At 41.6% G+C, this 21,025-nt stretch overlaps 2 protein-coding genes across 2 annotated transcripts in view; both read left to right on the forward strand.

Annotated features, from left to right (window-relative positions):
- LOC128858715 (uncharacterized) overlaps positions 1-15,600 on the forward strand; it is a 34,420-nt gene extending 18,820 nt beyond the window's left edge. Inside the window, exon 2 of the mRNA XM_054095193.1 lies at positions 14,709-15,600. Coding sequence (XP_053951168.1) covers positions 14,734-15,600 — 867 coding nt within the window. The 5' untranslated portion in view covers positions 14,709-14,733. The remainder of the gene's footprint in view (positions 1-14,708) is intronic.
- A 13-nt stretch (positions 15,601-15,613) lies between these two features.
- Positions 15,614-17,932, forward strand: LOC128858714 (glucose dehydrogenase [FAD, quinone]). The gene is made up of 2 exons (XM_054095192.1): positions 15,614-15,730; positions 15,800-17,932. The coding sequence occupies exons 1-2, from the start codon at positions 15,614-15,616 to the stop codon at positions 17,522-17,524; spliced, it is 1,842 nt and encodes a 613-aa protein (XP_053951167.1). The 3' UTR covers positions 17,525-17,932.
- The last annotated feature ends 3,093 nt before the right edge of the window (positions 17,933-21,025 follow it).

Below are 21,025 nucleotides of genomic sequence, written 5' to 3' on the forward strand. Positions count from 1 at the left end.
TTTTCGTCAAAGCATTATCCTTTTCATGAGTGGAAAAGATAGCGCTTCAATAGCGCGCTCACCTCCGCAGGGAAACCATTTTTTAATAACGTCGACAGAAGCAACAAAGGATGGTAGGCGCAAGAGACATCGTTGCGGCATGTGCTATTCAGAATTAAAGACGACAAACTCGTCGTCAGTCGCCAGGAAGAAGGCCAAACTAGTGGCAACATATTGCACCCAATGTCGAGGGTCACCATACCTATGTCTTAAACATTTTCAACAACTACATTAAAATTAAAAACAAAAAATATAGTTTTTTCTGTTTCCAGAATTAAATTGAATTTTCTCATTTTTAATTTCGTATTATTTCAAAACTTTGTATTTTACTTTCATAGTATACTTCATACTTTTACTTCATAGTAGTAAGAAGATAAAATATTTTTTCTTTTAAAATAAACTTTCATTTTTCTCAAAACTCCTTCCGTTAGGGTCCCAGCCCATAAAATCTAGGGGCCTAGGCGTGTATCACTGGTGATACATTGGCACCTGGGGGTAGTTTTTTGAAATGATCACCGGTGATACATTGGCACCTGGGGGTAGGTTTTTGAAATGATCACCAGTGATACATTGGCAGCCAACGTGTTAAAAGAAACGGAAAGAAACTCACGTCCAGAATTGAAAAAAAATGATTTTAGTATTTTTTTGAGAATACCTAACTACGGCTAAATAAATGCCCGGAGGACTTCAAACCAAACTAACTATTTTTTTACTGTGTGAAAATTCATAACGTGCGAGTTTCCTAGATATATTTTTAGCTCTAGTTGACGTAGAATATGCCACTTAAGGGACCCTAGTCTGTTAAGTGTATCTATTCCGTGGAACAAATCGCAGTAATACATTCAATAATTAATTACAATTTGTTGTTCAAAATTGGTGTACAAATTTAAAAATGTTCCGCATATGGCGGAGTATAGTCTCTTCCAACGTCTTCTCTCATATGCCTGACTCCTTATTTGACATCAAAAACCAAAACTCTCGCTTTCAGTACGCATACTGTTTGGGAGCGCGTAGAAGTCTTCATTTGAAATTATGTTTGGTGTGTTAGATGACTATAACTTATTCTCTAGTTTAGACAATTTATTTTTGTCTTATTTAGTGTTTATAATTTATCTATGAAAATATAGTTCATTCTCCTACAAAAACTATATAAATTTAAGTTTTAAACTCAGTGAAAATTAAAAACAAAAAAAAAAAAATTTTCATCTCAACTTTTAATCAGAATTTCTAGGAATAATTTTGGTCACACAATTTTGGCATAATGAAGTCGAGGTTTGAAGTAGCTTAAAAAGAGCCTAAAGAGCTTAAAGAAAAATATTACAATAGCTTCTTCTTGATTGGCGCCATAACCACTAAAGCGATTTTGGCCGAGCAGTCGTTGTTTCATCGTCTACTCGCCGTCACCAACGTGCAAAGGCGCAAAAATCTTCCGTAGAAGCTTTCTCTCAAACACTTCAAGCGTCGCTTCATCAGATGTTGTCATCGTACAAGCTTCTACGTCATGCGTTAGAACGGGCATGATGAGAGCCTTGTAGAATGTTAGTTTTGTTCGTCGAGAGAGGACCTTACTACCCAATTACCTACTCGGATAAGAAATATTGAAATACGCATTATAAATCTGAAAAATTATCACCCAATAGACTATAAATTGCCGAACATCTAGCGGCCAACACTAATGTAAATTGCCAAACAAATATGTTATTCTTCTTGAAAACTTATGAAAAATATATTTATATATATAAGGTGAGAAGAAGAACTTCCTAGTAGGTTAGATTTGGCAGCCGCATCGCCGCATCGCATATAGAGACAACGATGCCACTTAGACCACGAAATGGGTCCGTTGTGAGCCGCGAGGGCTGGGCTACATTTTCCTCTCCATACTAAACCATCCTGAGCTTTTGACAAAGCGTTAAAGGTTGTTGATACCTAAAGTGTATAGATTATCTATATTCGTTAAGAAGTAGGATTTTAAAAATCGGTTCCTGCTTCTGGCTAGAGCTGGGCATGTGCAAAAAAGGTGTTGAATTGTTTCTTTTGCATGATTTTCTATGAGGCAATGTCCTGTGAGGGCCCCTACTAAGTTCCTGATTTGAAGTCTACTCAGTTTTATAATAGTCTTGGACAGACGTAAGTTTAGCCTTGGCCATGTTTGCCTAGCAATTTCACAGGTGTTAGCGCTAATCCATCTTTGATTTGCAGAATTGATTAGTGCGTCCTTGATGAGAAGCTTACAAGTTGCGAGAGGTATCTCCATGAAATTACTTATATCTGGCATACAGGTACCTTCTCTTGCAAGTTGGTCTGCCCTACAGTTCCCTGGTATATCTCTGTGGCCTGGAACCCAGCATAAGATTATACGATATTGTTTGGCCATCTCATTTAGAGATTGGCGACAACGTAAGACACTCCTTGATGTTGTTTGGAATGCATCCAGGGCTCGTAGGGCAGCTTGGCTCTGTCTGATAGAATGCAGATATCCGTTGATGATATTCTGTTTATCTTTAGCCATTTTAGGGCTTTATGAATAGCGTTTATTTCCGCTTGAAAAACACTACAGTGATCCGGTTGTTTAAAGGATTCACTAATAGAAAGCTCTTCGCAAAATAACCCTGCTCCTACAAGGGTGTCCATTTTAGACCCGTCCGTGTAGATCTTAACGGGTGTGTTGGGTGTTGGATCTTCTTCAAACCATTCCAGTCTAGAAGGGATTTTCATTAGGAAATTCCTTTTGAAGCAGAGAATGGGAGGGTGATAATCACAGTCACTGGGTGTATCCGTGTAGGAGTCTAAGATGGTTGAATGTCCATGTGTGAAAGTCTTCCATTGTGAGCTCGCTTTGAGCCCTACAGCGGAGCAGGCTGCTGAGTATTTGCAGAAGAGATGTAGGGGTGGCAGATGTAGCATGATATCCAAAGCCATGGATGGCGTGGTTTTCATGACGCCACATATTGCTAATTCCGCTGATCTCTGCACCTTATTCAATAAATTAGAATAGGTTTTTTTCTGCATAGCACACCACCAGACAGCATTTCCATATAGAAGAATGGGTCTGACGACAGCAGTGTAAAGCCAATGAGCAACCTTAGGTTTAATTCCCCAGGTCTTACCTAAAGCTCTCTTAGAGGCATAAAAAGCTAGGTTCGCTTTCCTGACTCTTCCTAGTAAGAAGTAGAGAAATGTTCAACATTCCACAATTCTACAATGGACTTTGAGTGGCAGTTCGAGAATTTAAAAGTACAGAACTTTTTTTCTGAAGTTGGCTTAGTTTTTTCGTATAATCACTCAGTAATGCCGAAGTGGATGAATTTACATAATATGTCATGTGGAATCTAGAAGTTGTGATTAATTTCCTTCCAGCGCTCACACCATTGATGGTTTGATGGTGGCATTAATTCCATGTCGGTATGCAAAAGTATGGGCCAATTATGCCTTTGGCTTTTTCCGGATGTAATGGAGACTTGTGTGATTTCTGAGAACATACACTAGGCTGGGTCGATTTGTGGGGAGGCAAAAAAATCGCCCATTGCTCTGTGAAAATCATATTCTAAGCATCAAAATAAGAAACTTTGCCGAAGGAACCATACCTCTAAAACGAATTCTGATGTCCCCCAATTTGGGTCGAACTTTTTAGTTTCTTTTCTCATGTAAAGGCCAAAAATGGTGATATTTTGAAATTATTGTATGGGGAACCCCCCAGGGGAGTTCCAGGGGTTGTGCCACTGGCATGGGTGGATCGGCCGTCCAAAGTTAATATAGTTGGGGTCGGTCATACATTTGGACTCGATTGGAGCATCTAAATGGGTCAAAGTTGGATTTTTCGTTCGATTTTTCGTCCTGGTGTCTAATCCAACTTATAATAAGAGTAAAATATGCATGAAGTTGAGATATGTATCTCGATTTTCTAGACGTAGACTATGTAGAGAAAATTCAATTAAAATCGGGGCATGTTTAGTACTTTTGGGCGCCGCTTATATGGGGACGACACACTGTGCACCTTTGTGATGCAGGTTGATATGGGTCTCATAAAACAAAGGCAATTGAATCACTTTACTTTATGTGAGTTATGTCAGAAATGAACGAATTGCCATTCTAAGTGACAGTCAGGCAGAACTTATGGCCCTATCGTCCTATGAGATCAAATCCTCATCGATCCTTGAGTGTATCGAGAAACTTAATCTAGTAGGAACGCACAATTTTATCCGGCTATTTGGGTTCCAGAACACAGGGGTATAACTGGGAATGAAATAACGGACGCGTTGGTGAGAGAGGCTGCCGCCTCATCTTTAATAGGATCCGAGTCCTTCCTTGCTATGGGAAAACGCACCAACTGGGAATGAAATAACGGACGCATTGGCGAGAGAGGCTGCCGCCTCATCTTTAATAGGATCCGAGTCCTTCCTTGCTATGGGAGAACGCACCAACTGGGAATGAAATAACGGACGCATTGGCGAGAGAGGATGCCGCCTCACCTTTAATAGGATCCGAGTCCTTCCTTGCTATGGGAGAACGCACCAACAAGGAGTTGCTTAGGAGTAAAGAGCTGGGGCTAAGTGAGGGTGGCTGGCACCAAACTATAGTCATCTGCACATGATCGGGATCTGGTCTACGGGCTTTTGTCTTTTCTGCGACCAATCTCAAGTGGCTCCAATGTACCTTCACCTTTAATGCAGCGCTACAGCGCGGAGGAGGTTGAGATATCTTGGCCAGAAATCTTGCAACCGGCAGAAAGGTACATACGCTCAATCCAATCCAGCTCCATCTTGAGTTTAGAAAGGGAAATGGGTCTGGATGAGGTACTGTGATAAATGGATGGCACAAAAGACCATGAGGTCGTGCAAACCTCATATAGAATCTAATCTAATCATTTTACTTTGATCCACCTCTTACAGGTTCTACTCTGTACTCTGTATGCCTAGACTGATTTTGCCTCTAAAAATGAAATGCTGAGCGCAAATGACCAGTACAACTAACATTTTTTAAGAGGATTTTCACTGGAGCCTGCAAATTTCACTGGCCAACGGAAAACTTTTTTTTCTCAATTGTGTAAAATTGACTCATATTTCCTAAAGCAGCTCATAGCTATTTGTGGATGCGATTGCGTTAAAAAAATGTCGTCTACAGGAATTATCTTTTGTTTTGTAACCAGCCACAAGCTCGTTGACATGAAGTAATGAAGGCAAGCAAGAGTTTGCCGTAAATGGAAATAGAAATTATTTATATTTGCGACGCTAGCCATAAAATCAGAAACACGCAAAAGGAAATGCAAAGAAAATAAGATAAACGGCTGATGTAAAAATGCTGTTGGAAAACTTGGTATTGCAACGATCTGCAATTGCAATGAACGCTCTTCCGCATGTGACGATACATCGAGGAGATAAGCGATTCGACTACAGGAAATTTGCAAAGGAAAGTATGGAAGTGACCAAAACAGCAGCAGCAGCCAACGGAGCCATACGAATGGACGCGATATGGCAATGAACTTGAAAAACATGTTCCTCCAACCATTTCGCAATAAAATAGAAAACATTTGACAAACAAAATAGTGCCGCCGACAAGCCAGCGATAGCCAACAGCCAGAAGATGGCGTAAAAAAATATTTATGCGCAAATATGAGTCCACCAACTGTAGTAAATAATTAGAGACTGCAAGTAAATGAAATAAAACAAAATGTGCAAAAACGATAAAAAAAAATATATTTATTGTACAAACAAATACATTTCAGCTAAACGCAAATGAAAATGAAATTTCACACACACATGAATCTGGCAAGAGAGTGAAAGAAAAATGAGACCACGCATGCGCGCGCGCGCACACAATACAGCGTCGTTTTGTGTGTGTGCGCGTCAAATTGAAACTAGTTCGTTGCCTAAGTCTTTTGTTTACCAGCCGCAGTAACCGCTCCTTGGCTGCATGACGCACGCCGCCGCCTGTGCAAATTGGGCAATCAATAACGCTAATGTTTGCACCAACGGTTTTTATTGTTATTATTATTACACCCTGTTGAGTTAGCTTATTGTTGCTGATGGTCGATGGTCGCTTTTTCATTTATTGTTGGCTCGTTTTTTGTGATTATTTGTTGGTTTGGTTGTTGCGCTGCTCGCCTAAATTAACATACGGCTGTTGAAATATTTACCTATTACTGTTGTTATTGTAGTAGTATTTACTTATTCGCGTTCATTGCAATTTACGCATACATCTTTTGTGTCCTAACTCGACCAACGCTGGTGTTGAGAATTGACAAACTGCAAAGATCAAATCATCTTAACAAACGCACCGCCAAAGGCCCAAATAACGAAACACAAAAAGAAAAAAAAAAATACATTTGGCCTATTTCTGAGGTGTAAATTTTTTTCATGAGGAAATGAGCGCCTATAATAATTTTGCCATTGCATAACAGGACCACCTTCGCGCTCGTTCGTTAGTTTAATGAAATTCAAATTGATTTTAATCATGCAATTGTTTAACGTTAGGAAATTAATTTTTATATGCATTTCTCGGCTATGTTGCCAGCGTTGAAATGTAGTTGAGCGCGTGCACATACACACACCCATACAGTACTAATTAATTAAATATTCATTATATAGCAGGAAAAATCAACGCCTTTGTCTTTGAGTTTCGGCTTAAGTTTCAAATAAAGTTGCACGCGATGTGGATTTGAAAGGAATTCTGATTTTCTTTTGGCCTGCTTCATAAGAATTCGCGGATATAAAATCGTTGCATACAATTAAAAAACCCTACAACCAAATTGGAAATAACTTAATAATAATAAATAAATTGAATAATTAATTAACAATTAAATAACTAATTTGATTGCAAATGAATTTAAAATAATTCTGCGCCTTTATTCATTTGAGTTTCCGCATAACTTGAATAAATTGAAAAGCATAACTTAGACGAAATGTTTTTATAGGATTTTTCAAATTGAAGGAGTGTTTGAGAAAAATGATTTTCTTTGTATCACCAGCTCTTGCCACCTACTACGTCAGTCGATGCATATCTAATGCCTGCAGTTGCGGAAATAAAAATACGGGCACTAAAATAATTGTGGTTTTTCCTAAGTACAGTAATTTATCAAAGCAAAGATTTGGAATATACTGTGGGCAAAAAGTAAGGTGAATTTGGTTGTAAAATGAAAAATCTTTATTTATTCTTTAAATCAATTTCATCCCCTTCAAAATAATCCCCTCTCGATGAAATACATTTATGCCAACGATTTTGCCAATCCCCGAAACATGCCAAATAGTCCATTTCCGGTATAGCCATTAGCACCTTCTTCGATTCAGCTTTTATCTCCTCAATCGACTCGAAACGCGTTCCCCGGAGTGGTCTCTTGAGTTTTGGGAATAGCCAGAAGTCATACGGAGCCAAATCAGGTGGATACGGTGGTTGCGGAATGATATGTGTGGAATTTTTGGCGAAATGGTCACGAAGAACGAGTGCAGTGTGAGACGGTGCATTATCGTGATGCAAAAACCAAGAGTTGTTGGCCCATAATTCTGGTCTTTTTAGACGAATTGATTCATGTAAACGACGCATAACGCTCAAATAATATTCCTTATTAACAGTTTGGCCAGGTGGAAGGAATTCATAGTGCACCACACCACAAAAATCGAAAAAAACTGTCATCATGGCCTTTATTTTTGAACGACTTTGACGTGCTCTTTTCGGTCTGGCCTCGCCTTTAGCACGATATTCACTTGATTGGTCGGTTGTTTCAGGGTCGTAAGCATAAATCCAAGTCTCATCTTCCGTAGTGATGCATTTGAGCTTGTCCTGATAGTCTGAAAGCATTGTTTCACACACATTAAAGCGACAACTTTTTTCCAAGAAATTGAGAGTTTTCGGTACCAAACGAGATTTGACTTTTCGTAGGCACAAATGGTCTTTCAGAATGGTTTTCACAGATCCTTCTGATATTCCGATCATATCAGTAAGGTCTTTAACAGTCAACCGACGATTTTTGAGCACTAACTCCTTCACTTTATTGACGAGTTGGTCATCTGTTGACGTCGATGGTCGTCCGGAGCGCTCCAAGTCATCAATACGTTCTCGACCCTCTTTGAAGTCTTTGTACCACTTATAAACATTTTTCTGCGACATTGTCGAATCACCAAATGCCTTCTGCAACATGTTAAACGTTTCCGCAGTCGAAATTTCATTCCGCCAACAAAATTTGATGGCACTTCTCTGCTCAATCAAATCAGACATTGTAAAAATCGAAAATTGCACTCTTGGTCGTTTGGTAAACACAAGCAAATATATTACTGATAACGACATTCACATGAAAGTTGGGCCAGATGTTATTAACAGTGCTGCCAACTCATGAAAACAATAACTAGAGCGAAATTTTAATCCTGCGAAGTTTGACAAATAAATTCACCTTACTTTTTGCCCACAGTAAATATTCAGTAAACTTTTTCTTCGTGATTGCAACAGGCCCATTTATATTTTTCAAGGCAGATTTTTGGTATTTGCGGGGTTTTTTTTACATCATCATTACAAAAAACATAACACCAAATTATAAATCATTTGTAGGGAAAATATTGTAATACTACATTTTTTTTTTTGTTATTCTCGAGAAACGACGATTCCTTGGCATATACCAAAAATCTGGAGGAGGGTTAAGGTAATCCTTATCCCCAAAGCTGGTAGACGCGGTCATGATACAGCGAAGGATTTCAGATCCATCAGCCTATCCTCCTTCATCCTCAAAACTGGTAGACGCGGTCAAGATACAGCGAAAGATTTCAGACCCATCAGCCTATCCTCCTTCATCCTCAAAACTGGTAGACGCGGTCATGCTACAGCGAAGGATTTCAGATCCATCAGCCTATCCTCCTTCATCCTCAAAACTGGTAGACGCGGTCAAGATACAGCGAAGGATTTCAGATCCATCAGCCTATCCTCCTTCATCCTCAAAACTGGTAGACGCGGTCAAGATACAGCGAAAGATTTCAGACCCATCAGCCTATCCTCCTTCATCCTCAAAACTGGTAGACGCAGTCATGCTACAGCGAAGGATTTCAGATCCATCAACCTATCCTCCTTCATCCTCAAAACTGGTAGACGCGGTCAAGATACAGCGAAAGATTTCAGACCCATCAGCCTATCCTCCTTCATCCTCAAAACTGGTAGACGCGGTCATGCTACACCGAAAGATTTCAGACCCATCAGCCTATCCTCCTTCATCCTCAAAACTGGTAGACGCGGTCAAGATACAGCGAAAGATTTCAGACCCATCAGCCTATCCTCCTTCATCCTCAAAACTGGTAGACGCGGTCATGCTACAGCGAAAGATTTCAGACCCATCAGCCTATCCTCCTTCATCCTCAAAACTCTCGAGTGATTGTTGGATGTATATCTCAGGGAAAAGATTACAGACACAACGATTTCACCATCTCAACACAAGCCTATCTCAAAGGAAAATCCACAGAGACAGCTCTTCATGAGGTTGTAAGTGCGATTGAGAGGAGCATGCAATACAAGCAATACTCACTAGTTGCTTTTCTCGACATAGAGGGGGCTTTCAACAATGTTACCACAAGATCCATAATTGAGGCTCTTAACATGTTAGACACAGACATACTAGGTCTCAACGAATGGATAGAGAACATGCTTAAAACTAGAATAATCATCGGTGAGGTAGGCAGCAGCACGATAAAACGCTCTGTCAACAGGGGAACCCCTCAGGGAGCAGTCTTATCCCCTCTGCTGTGGTTACTAGTCGCCAACAACATTCTTACCAAATTCAACCGAAAGGGAATTAAAGTAGTGGCGTACGCGAACGACATAGTGCTTATGGTTTCAGGAATGTTTCCAACCACAATCAGTGAGATGATGGAAGGAGCTCTGATATTACTCAGCAATTGGGCCACGGACTGTGGTTTAAGTGTAAACCCGAGAAAAACTGAACTGATGCTACGAGTATTCACCAAGAACACCAAGGTGCCCAATTTTAATCTCCCAAAACTAAACGGCGTCAGCCTCACGCTAACCAAACAAGCAAAATACCTAGGTGTTATCCTAGACCCCAAACTTAGCTGGAAGTCCAACGTAGAGTACAGGGTAAAGAAAGCGATAAGCGAAAGTGATATATATCACTTTACACCTGTAAGAGAATGTTGGGAAAAAAATGGGGTCTCCAACCAAAACTATCCAATTGGTCTTACACAGCCATTGTAAGGCCATTACTAACATAAGCGGCACCAGTTTGGTGGCCTGCAACAGAAAGGAAATACAACAAACCTAAGCTGAACAAGATACAAAGGACAGCGTGTATCTTAACTACAGGAGCGCTTAGCACCAGTCCCACTGAAGCGCTCAATGTACTAACACATCTATTGCCATTAGATTTACACATTAAAACAATAGCTACTTGTAGCGCGGTGAGACTCAGAGACATAGGAAGCTGGACAACAAGGTCGTACGGTCACCGTAAGATCCTCCTACAGGGACTCTCGCTGCTCAAAAACGGATCTGACTACACAGTCCCCGACCTCAATTTCAAGAAAGGCTTTACGGTACGTTTTCCACCGAGAACCGATTGGAGCAAAGGAGAGGTGATTGGAAGACACGATATCGAAATTGACACCGATGGTTCTTAGATGAACTGTGGTGTGGGAGCTGGCTTCCATTCGGAGCCACTCAACCAATCTCAGTCAATTCGTCTTCCTGATTATGCCACCGTGTTCCAGGCAGAACTTTTAGCGATCAGAGAAGCATGCAAATCCCTAGAGCTCTACAAGGAAGTTGGTGCAAGAGTAGCTATCTTCTCAGACAGTCAAGCAGCTATTAAGGCATTAGACTCCAACTACATTTCATCCAAACTGGTCTTACAGTGTAGAGAGGAGCTGGAACTGCTCAGCTAATGGCTTGAAATTACTCTGATATGGGTTCCCGGTCATAGGAACATACGGGGTAATGAGATAGGGGATGAGCTAGCAAGAAAAAGTTCGACACTAGACATAGCAGAAGCAGTGGCAGTCTCCACCCCACTGAACACATTAAAAGCATCCATTGCTTCACACTATCATGCTTTAGCCGAAAGAAGATGGAAGCAAATACCTACATGTATTACAACAAAAAACACATGGCCGTCATATAAAATCCAAAGGACGAATGACCTGCTAGGATGTTCTCGGCCAAACATTTCACGCATCACTGCAACCCTTACAGGTCATTCGAAAGTAGGGGATCATGCAGCTAGACTCAATCTACTTTTCAATCCTATCTGCAGAAGCTGTCAAGCGGAAGGGGCGAAGGAAAGTCTTTTCCACTATTTAAGTGAATATCCGGGACTAGCCAGGGCACGACTCCGATCCTTCGGTAAGCCTTTCCTACAGCAAACTAAGGAGAACTCAGACATCGAGATAAAGGATTTGCTGTTATACTTGGACCTCACTAAATGGATCTGACTTTGAAACAAAAAAAAAATACATCATCACACGAGGCAGTGTTAGTAAAACGGCGCTGGTCACTAATTAGGAGAATTTCAGTGGAAATTTTCAACCCCCTCAACAACAACAACAACCTTTTTTATTTCAAGCGCACCTGAGAGTACTGGTGGGTGTATTCATAGGGCACAACACCTGTGATCAGCATATGGCTACCATGGGAATCATTGGCGACCCAATACGGCTATCCTGTCTTGAGAATGAGGACACTGCATAGCATTTTCTGTGTAGCTGTCTGGCGCTTTCTAGAATCAGACTTAGGCTGTTGGGGCGCGATGTACTGTGTATGGATAAGGTGTATACTCTTCCTCTTCGGGATTTCTTAAGATCCATGAGTGAATCCAAAAAATTTGCAGATGAGTGGCCTCAAACCAATTTTTCCGTCTTGTCAACCATCTATCCAGTCTCTTTATCTTCTCTCTCTCCCCACTGTAATCTATCCTGGTGTGGTACAATGGTTTTCCTAACTCAGTGCTCAGACTGGTCCAAACCTCTACAAATCTGATCTATATTTCTTTTATACCTCTTTTATCTCAAATTTCTTCGAGGACCCAATTAAACTAAAGTATACATCTCTATCTTTTTCTTTTGCCTTATCTTAATTTTTATCTTTAACTTGACGTTTATCTTAATTTTTATCATTATCTTTATCTTTATCATTATTTCTATCCCTATCTCTGAATAAACTTTTTTTTTATACCTCGATCTCTATCTCTACCTCTATATCTCAATTTTTTTGGTAGTAGGAGGAAAGCATCGAAAGCCTAGATGGCCATTGTGGGTGCCAGTGTGAGACTTTAAGCCGAAGTAAAACTTCCTCTTGTTCTGCTGCACCAGTTACTGTGGTCTGAGGTCTGCCTTTCGGGCCCATTCCTTCTTACGCTACGCTAAAAGCACGCCATTTTTCTGCCTCGTCGCACTATGCCCTATGAGGATTACTTCTGTTGGGAACACATCGAAAGCGTTAAAGAGTTAATTTCTTTCGTTGTCAAAACAAAGGGCAAATAAATAGAACGCGCCTTGCACTTTCTAGTGCGTCAGGACAGACAGGACAAAAAGGGACGTTTTCTAAAAATGAAAGCGGTGCAAATATTTTTTGAAACATCCATGGCCGCTCAGCAATTGTGTTACATAAAAGTCAATTTTGCCGTGCTTTCTACCAAGCCATTTCGCAATGTCCGGTATTAGATTACAGGACCAGCGACCCTTTGTTGAATGCTCGCAGCGATGTTGCCATTATTTTATGGTATCCTTCCGCTTCTCTTTTTTAACGCTACAAGTCGTCTTCTTCCCCGTTTGGCTTGTACAACCTCTTCACCTTCTTGATGAGCAGATCAACCGTGATTTTTCTCGATATTACGGCTATCGTAACATCGGAAATCATGCGGTAAGTGCTCGCGACTCTTAACGCTCTAAGCCTGTGTGTCGCTTTTACTTCTTCGCATCGGCCCATATCGGTGCTGCATACACTATAACAGACGTGATTACTAAGGAGGGTAACTGACATTTTTCTTTGCGTGGCTCTTCTACATTTGGCATAAGTCTTGATAGAGCACTATGCACTCGTTCTAACTTTGCTGATATCAGCCACTACCGTATGCGCGAAATGGCATCATTGCATTTTATTCTCAGGGGTTCGAGACGTAGACTAACGAGTGTTGCTCCAGTAGGAAGATCGAGTCTCAGCACACCGTCGTACATGGCGTTCCATAGACTCGGTCTCAGTACAGAACCTTGCGGTACGCCGCCTGTCACCTCATACTGTCATAATCCCATCTTCCGTGTCATAGAAGAGGATCCTGTTTTTAAAATAGTCGCCAATAATTCGCAGTAAGTAGCTAGGGACCTTAAATTCTGAGAGTGCACCCATTATGTGTGCCCAGTTCGCCAAGTCTAACGCGTTTTTTATATTTAGCGTTACGATAGCGCAGTATTTTTTGCCAGATCTTCGGCTCTTACCACTTAGCGCTTCGGGTGCAATATCCATTATCGTGTTAATGGCATCCACCGTCGGCCGAGCTTTTTGGAACCCAAACTGGTAAGAGAATAGCCCACCAGGTTTTTTCAGGTGCTCCTGTAGTCAATTGCAGGTTATTTGCTCTAACATTTCCAACATGCACAGTGGACGGTACGATGAGGGTTGGTCAGGTGACTTCCCGGGCTTCAGCAAGAGTACTCACCGCTGTCTTTTCCACATGTCGGGGAAAACGCCTTCTAGGAAACCGTTGCAAAACAGCGTGACAAACAAGTCAAGTCTCACAGGGCTTTATAGTCCTGAATATTTTAGTTGACTCATATCAAAAGTTATCTTCAAGATTTTTCTGAAGATGAAACATAGCGCTAGGCATATCAAGAAGTTGTTCGTGCTACATTGCTTTTAGGCAACCCTATCTGCAGTACCGACGTCCAACCCAATACAGGAAACATGAATACTACACTGACCGCGCTCGTGAATATTTATCCAACCAAATGAGATATCAGCTACTTTTATGATACATAGGAGAGATACTATGGATTAGGGCGGGTAGATTTAAAAATCGCTCATTGCTCTGTGAAAATCGTATTCTAGGGATCAAAATAAGAAACTTTGCCGAAGGAACCATACCTCTAAAACGAGTTCTGATGTCCCCCAATTTGGGTCGAACGAAAAATCCCACTTTGACCCATTTAGAGTGCACCAATCGAGTCCAAATGTATGACCGACCCCCACTAACTTTGGACGGCCGATCCACCCATGCCAGTGGCACACCCCCTGGAACTCCCTTGGGGAGTTCCCCATACAATCATTTCAAAATATCACCATTTTTGGCCTTTACATGAGAAAAGAAACTAAAAAGTTCTACCCAAATTGAGGGACATCAGAATTCGTTTTAGAGGTATGGTTCCTTCGGCAAAGTTTCTTATTTAGCAGTTTTCCATTGAGCAAAATGTGGCTGTGCTTTACCTCAAAAAGGGTTTATTGAAGGAAGGGAGGTGATTTCGATATTGAATGGGGACTTCTCAGTTGACTCCAGATGTATGCAAGGAGTTGGACGTATACTCTTCAATATAATATAATATCAAACATTCGCTTCATTTGAATAAATTATAATATTTCCCACTTTCATATATCCCTTCATTTACATTTGCAAAAGTAATATTTCTTTAATTAAAATTTTCGACTACATTTAATATATTTCACAAGTTACTAAATTCTCGTTTCTCATTTCGTCACAGCTTCCTATATTCCACCACAAAAAATATGGGACAGGAGATATCTCAGCAAAAGAAATGTAGCATTGTTAGACGACACAAATCTCACCAACAAATACCGCAATCTCTCCAACCGCATCCACAACGAGAAACAACGAAAAATCTAAAACCATCCTCTAATTTCACTTCGTGCAACGGCAAATACACTAGACACTCACAGGACTTCACTAGCATCTACGCACCTTCCTCAAGCATATCGACCACGTCCACCAGTTCTACCGGCGACGAGCATTATCGACTCCGCCAAAAATACAATCTGAATAAGCAAACTTACGAAAAATCCCGAGTGGCGAAGAAACTCAGTCTCATCAGTAACAGCACAGATCAAAGCACCAGCACGTGCACCACCTCCACTCCTGCCAACACGTCTACCTACCAGAACACGCAGCAACCAAAAAAAGCGACGATATACGAAAATATTGAACAAAAACCCAGTCATCACAAACGCAAAAATTCTTCGAGCACAGATAGCGGCATTTACTACGCCTCCTGCCATTGCACATCCTCCTTTCTGTCATCTTCAGCCACCTCCACGTCATCGTTGTGCTCAACTAGCGCTTGCGGCTGCTCCACTTCAGTCGAGTCGTCGTCTAACCAATCGCGCACTTCGCTAGATCAAAAGAAAAACTATCTTTGTCGACATTTGTATATAAAATCCTATCTGGATATTTTGGAAGAGGACGAGAAGGCGCGCGCTGAGTTCAAGTCGGCACGACCAGGTGGTATACGCAACTATAAACCGAAGATTTTGGGTGAGACTGCACTGTCGAGCAGTGCACCACACAGCACTGGGTTCAGCATCAGCAGTAGTAATTTGAAGCTACGTGAAAAGTGTAAGGAGGATCCCTGGATTTGACAATTACTGAAAAATGGCATTTGGCACAATGACATCTTTGCTTGGCATGATCCCACTACTGGCGATCGGCATGAACTATTATCGCTACCAAAGCATCGATCCGGAGAACAAAGTGCAGGAGCCGCAAATGGTGAGTAAGTCAATATTTAGACAAAGTACAATTTTTTAATATATATAACCTTTTTTATATCAATCTTAGACGCGTCGCCAATATGACTTTATTGTTGTTGGCGGCGGTTCGGCTGGTGCAGTCATAGCCAATCGCCTATCGGAAGTACGCAACTGGACGGTTCTACTACTCGAAGCTGGCGGCGATGAGACGGAGATATCAGATGTGCCTGCGCTCGCCGGCTACTTACAGCTCACCGAACTAGACTGGAAGTACACAACAACACCTTCGCCCACGCGTCAATACTGTCAAGCTATGAAAGGCGATCGCTGCTTTTGGCCACGTGGCAAAGTGCTCGGCGGTTCCAGCGTACTCAACGCCATGGTGTATGTGCGTGGCTCCAAGAATGACTACAACCACTGGGAGTCGCTCGGCAACCCCGGTTGGGGCTACGAAGACGTGCTTAAATATTTCCTTAAATCGGAAGATGTACGCAACCCCTACCTAGCTAAAACGCCCTATCACGAAACAGGCGGCTATCTAACAGTGCAGGAGTCACCTTGGCGCACACCACTCTCTATAGCTTTTCTGCAAGCCGGCATGGAGATGGGCTACGAGGTGCGTGACATTAACGGAGAACGACAGACCGGCTTCATGCTTACGCAGAGCACCATCCGCAGAGGATCACGTTGCAGCACAGGCAAGGCGTTTATCAGACCAGTGCGTCTACGCAAGAACCTCGATGTTTTGCTGCATGCGCACGCCACCAAAGTGCTGATAGATAAAAACAAACGCGCCATAGGTGTGGAGTTCCTCAAGCATGGCCAAAAGAACGTCGTATTCGTGAGGCGTGAGGTTATCTTGTCTGCCGGTGCATTAAACTCACCGCAACTGCTTATGCTATCGGGCATCGGACCTGCTGATCACCTGCAAGAATATGGCATCAATGTTCTGTCCGACCTGCCAGTTGGCGATAATTTGCAAGACCATGTTGGTTTGGGTGGACTCACCTTCGTTGTGGATGCGCCACTAACAGTTACGCGCACACGCTTCCAAACAATACCGGTCGCAATGGAGTACATTTTGCGCGAGCGCGGACCTATGACGTTCTCCGGTGTAGAGGGTGTCGCTTTTCTAAACACGAAATATCAAGATTCATCTGTAGACTGGCCCGACATACAATTTCATTTTCTACCCAGCTCGATTAATTCGGACGGCGGTGAACAAATACGTAAAATTCTCAATCTACGCGATGGCTTCTACAACACCGTCTACAAACCGCTTCAGAATTCGGAAACTTGGTCTATCTTACCGCTGTTGCTGCGCCCCAAGAGCACTGGCTGGGTCCGGCTTAATTCACGCAATCCTCTACAACAACCCAAACTTATACCAAACTACTTCGCACATCAGGAAGATATCGATGTGCTTGTTGAGGGCATCAAACTAGCCATTAATGTGTCCAACACGCAGGCCTTTCAGCGTTTCGGTTCGCGCCCACACAACATACCGCTGCCCAATTGTCGCCATCACGAGTTCATGTCGGACGCCTATTGGGCCTGTGCCATTAAACAGTTCACATTTACCATTTACCATCCAGCGGGCACGTGCAAAATGGGTCCCAGCTGGGATGCGACCGCCGTGGTGGATCCACGCTTGCGTGTTTATGGTGTGTCTGGACTGCGCGTTGCAGACGCCAGCATAATGCCAACCATAATGAATGGGAATCCCAACGCGCCGGTCATTATGATTGGTGAAAAAGCGGCGGACCTCATAAAGGAGGATTGGGGAGCGCGGCCACCGCGTCGAGATGGATAAGAGGGAGGCCAAGTGGGCAGTTCGTTAATATATTGTACATACATACGTACATGCACGAGTATTTCAAATTAGCACTTTCGTTGTTCAATTTCGAGTTTCGCTAAAGCTTTCGCAAACTATGACTAGTCAATTTTTCTCAAATTTTTATTTTAATTTATTTGTTTTGGCATAAACTAATTTTTATACGAAATTTGCGAAATCATTTATCAGCCGCGTTCAATTGAACAATGTCGTGTATGTTTTATGCCAACTTTCATTTGCTATCATTGTAAATTCATCGCTGCCTACATAACTTCGATAGTACTTTTAAGACATCAAATCTATTTATGTATGTGGATAAGTTAAAAAAAGATTATGATACAACTATTTATTTATTAACTCAGATTGTAAATAAAACTGCAGAAATAAGTTAAATTCGTTTAGTTGTTGTTTTGTTCATCCCTCCTTTCTTATTTATCTTTGTTCCTCCGCCGGCGACTGCGGAATCAGAATATGCATGGATCTGCACACCCTGAACGTCGCTCATCCGGTGGTAGCCTTTATTCTCACAGGAGATAGCGACGGTTTTGTAACCTTTTCTAAGGCAACGAATTTTTGATAGAAGGTTCGGCCGTTTTTCATATTCGCCAGCTACTCAATCCCTTTGCACAAACGTATTTCGGTCTATAGTAGCTTTCTTCGAAAAACCTGAACCTCTCGCGTCTCAGCTGGCGTTGTGGCTGATCGCAGCTATGTAGTGCGATTCTGGCTTTTCGATGCCGAGATGTCCTTGTGAAACTAAATTTTTCCTACAACAAGATGACCATCCGACTTAAAGTTGGATCATTATATAACTAAAACTCTGGAAGCGTGCTTTCGGAACATGCTAGATTTTATTTCGCGTTTTTTGATAAGTGATACCAGTCATGTAGCCCACAAAAATCGGGCAAAATCCCTGAACCGCCACATCGTAAAACATCTCAAAAATTTCCACGGAATTCAAAACACATTTTTCAGCCGAAAAAATAATATTCATCTATACATATATGTAGGATTCTGCTAATCATGAAAGGCAATCCAACTTAGGAAGTCTATTAGTCACAAACGCAAAGATTAAATGGGCCATCAACACTTTTGGTCCTTATAAATCACCTGGACTAGACGGTATACAGTCCTGTGCAAAAAAAACCGGACAGTCTGAAAACTCCATTTTTTGAAGTAGTATGGATTTTATCAAATATGTTTGAATGTGGTTATATTCCATTGGGTTTTTAATACAAAAGTATGAAATAAAATCAATAAATTTCATACGTGTTTTTAATATTTTCATACTTTATTTGTTTTAGCATAGTCAATAGCGAATGTTTTATTATTAGTTTATCCTTATTATATAATCTTACAGCTAATTAATTCAAAACAAAATTAATTATTTCATTACAAATGTTATAATTTGAAGTTTTAATACTTAGTCGCACCGCCTTTCGCCTTAATTACCGCTTTAATACGTCTCGGCATTGATGTAACCAGGGTTTGCAACAATTCCTCCGAAATATCGTTCTGCCAAGTGTCCATTATAATGTTATCCAGGTCAGTTTTGTTCTTCGGCTTTTTTTCAGCTGCCTGCTTCTTTACAATGGCCCAGAGGTTCTCAATTGGGTTTAGGTCGGGACTGTTACCCGGCCATTCCAATTGGACAATTCCGTTTTTTCCCATAAATTCTTTTACCTGCAACAAATAAGGAATAAATCATTGGTTTTTTGATTCGACATTTAAACAAAACACTCGGGAGATTTAACAAAAATCATAACTTACTTTGTGAGATCGGTGGCATGGCGCAGAATCATCCTGAAATATAACGTCCGTTCTTAGAGAATACTGCTCCTCAATGACAGGTATTAAATGCCTATTTAAAATTGAAATGTAAGCATCTCCGTTCACCCGACCATCAATAAGAGTCAGTGCTTTCGTTCCGTCATAGCTGAAGCAGCCCCCATACCATTCTGCCAACTACAGTAGGCAGTATGCATCCAGTTTTATATCCTTCGCCAGATCTGCGCCTCACATGGTGGATACCATCCGATCCAAAGAGGTTAAACTTGGATTCATCCGAAAAAATCACATTCTTCCAGTGCACGACAGTCCAATTTTCATGAGTTTTGGCCCATCGGTATCGTTTTTGACGCATTTTTTCGTTCAAAAACGGCTTTTTTGCGGGATGTCTTCCTACAAAACCGGCATTTATCATTCTCCTACGCACAGTAGATGAATCTATTTCGACGCCAGTTGCATCCAAGAACTCCTTCCTGATGTCTGCCGAAGATTTGAAACGGTCCTGGATATACATCCGCTTAATCATCCGGTCTTCAGCAGGCGACGTCTTTTTTCGTCGTCCAGATCCTTTCTTTCGCTCCGTTGAAGCCGTTTCTGCAAATTTCTTTAAAAAATCGGCAACAGATGATTTGCTGAAGCCTACTTTAGCAGCAATTTGACGGTACGGACAATTTTTGCTATGATAGTGCAATAATTTGCCCCTTAACGACAGCTCCCGTTTGCTTCGATCTTGGCATATTTTTGATATTAACACTTGCCACGTATCAACTATTTCACTTATTGGTTAAATTATGATACAAATTAATTCAAAGCTGTTCTATTTATACACAAAAAAAGCTACTTACCGCCAAGAAGCTTTATACTCAAGCTATAGAAATTTAAATAGGGTAAATTAGTTGTCCGGTTTTTTTTTTGCACAGGACTGTATATCCTGTGGAATTGCAGAGATCACGGGATATTGCCTCACCGTTCATTAAAATCATCATTAGAAGTTGCCTTAACATGGGCTACTTTCCGCTAGGATGGAGAGACAAAAGTCTCCTTCATACCCAAGGCAGGTAGGTCCTCACACACTAACCCCAAAGAATTCAGACCAATTAGTCTTACGTCTTTCCTCCTCAAAATTCTAGAGAGGATAGTGGACGAGTACATACGGGGCGCTATACCAATAAATAAATTCTCCCCGGCGCAGCATGCCTATACCTAGGGGGAAATCTACAGAAACCGCCTTACACTCGCTTGTCGGGTTGGTGGAAAAATGTTTATCAGATAAAGAGTTCGCCATGGTTGCCTTCGTAGATATAGAAGGCGCCTTCAACAATATAAAGGCGAGCGCTATATTAAATGCTTTAGAAGACTTTGGAGTTGAACCACACGTTGTTGCCCTGATAGAAGCAATACTCGTCAGAAGGAAGGTAACGGCAAACTTAGGCAGCACTACCATACGCAGACAGGTCTGCAGAGGCACACCTCAAGGATTTTGGCGGTAAACTCGCTATTGCTGACCCTGGAGAGAGGAGGTTGCCACGTCACTGCATACGCAGATGACCTAACAATTGCTGTTAAAGGCAGATATCCTAACACCCTCATGGACATTCTGCGCTCTAACATCGCCACGCTTAGGAGCTGGACTGAGAGAGGGGACCCGCTATAAATCCCGCAAAAACTGAAATAATTCTCTACACAAGGAAA

The sequence above is a fragment of the Anastrepha ludens genome, chromosome 3 (assembly GCF_028408465.1).
Source record: "Anastrepha ludens isolate Willacy chromosome 3, idAnaLude1.1, whole genome shotgun sequence".
In the NCBI taxonomy this organism is placed as follows: Eukaryota; Metazoa; Arthropoda; class Insecta; order Diptera; family Tephritidae; genus Anastrepha; species Anastrepha ludens.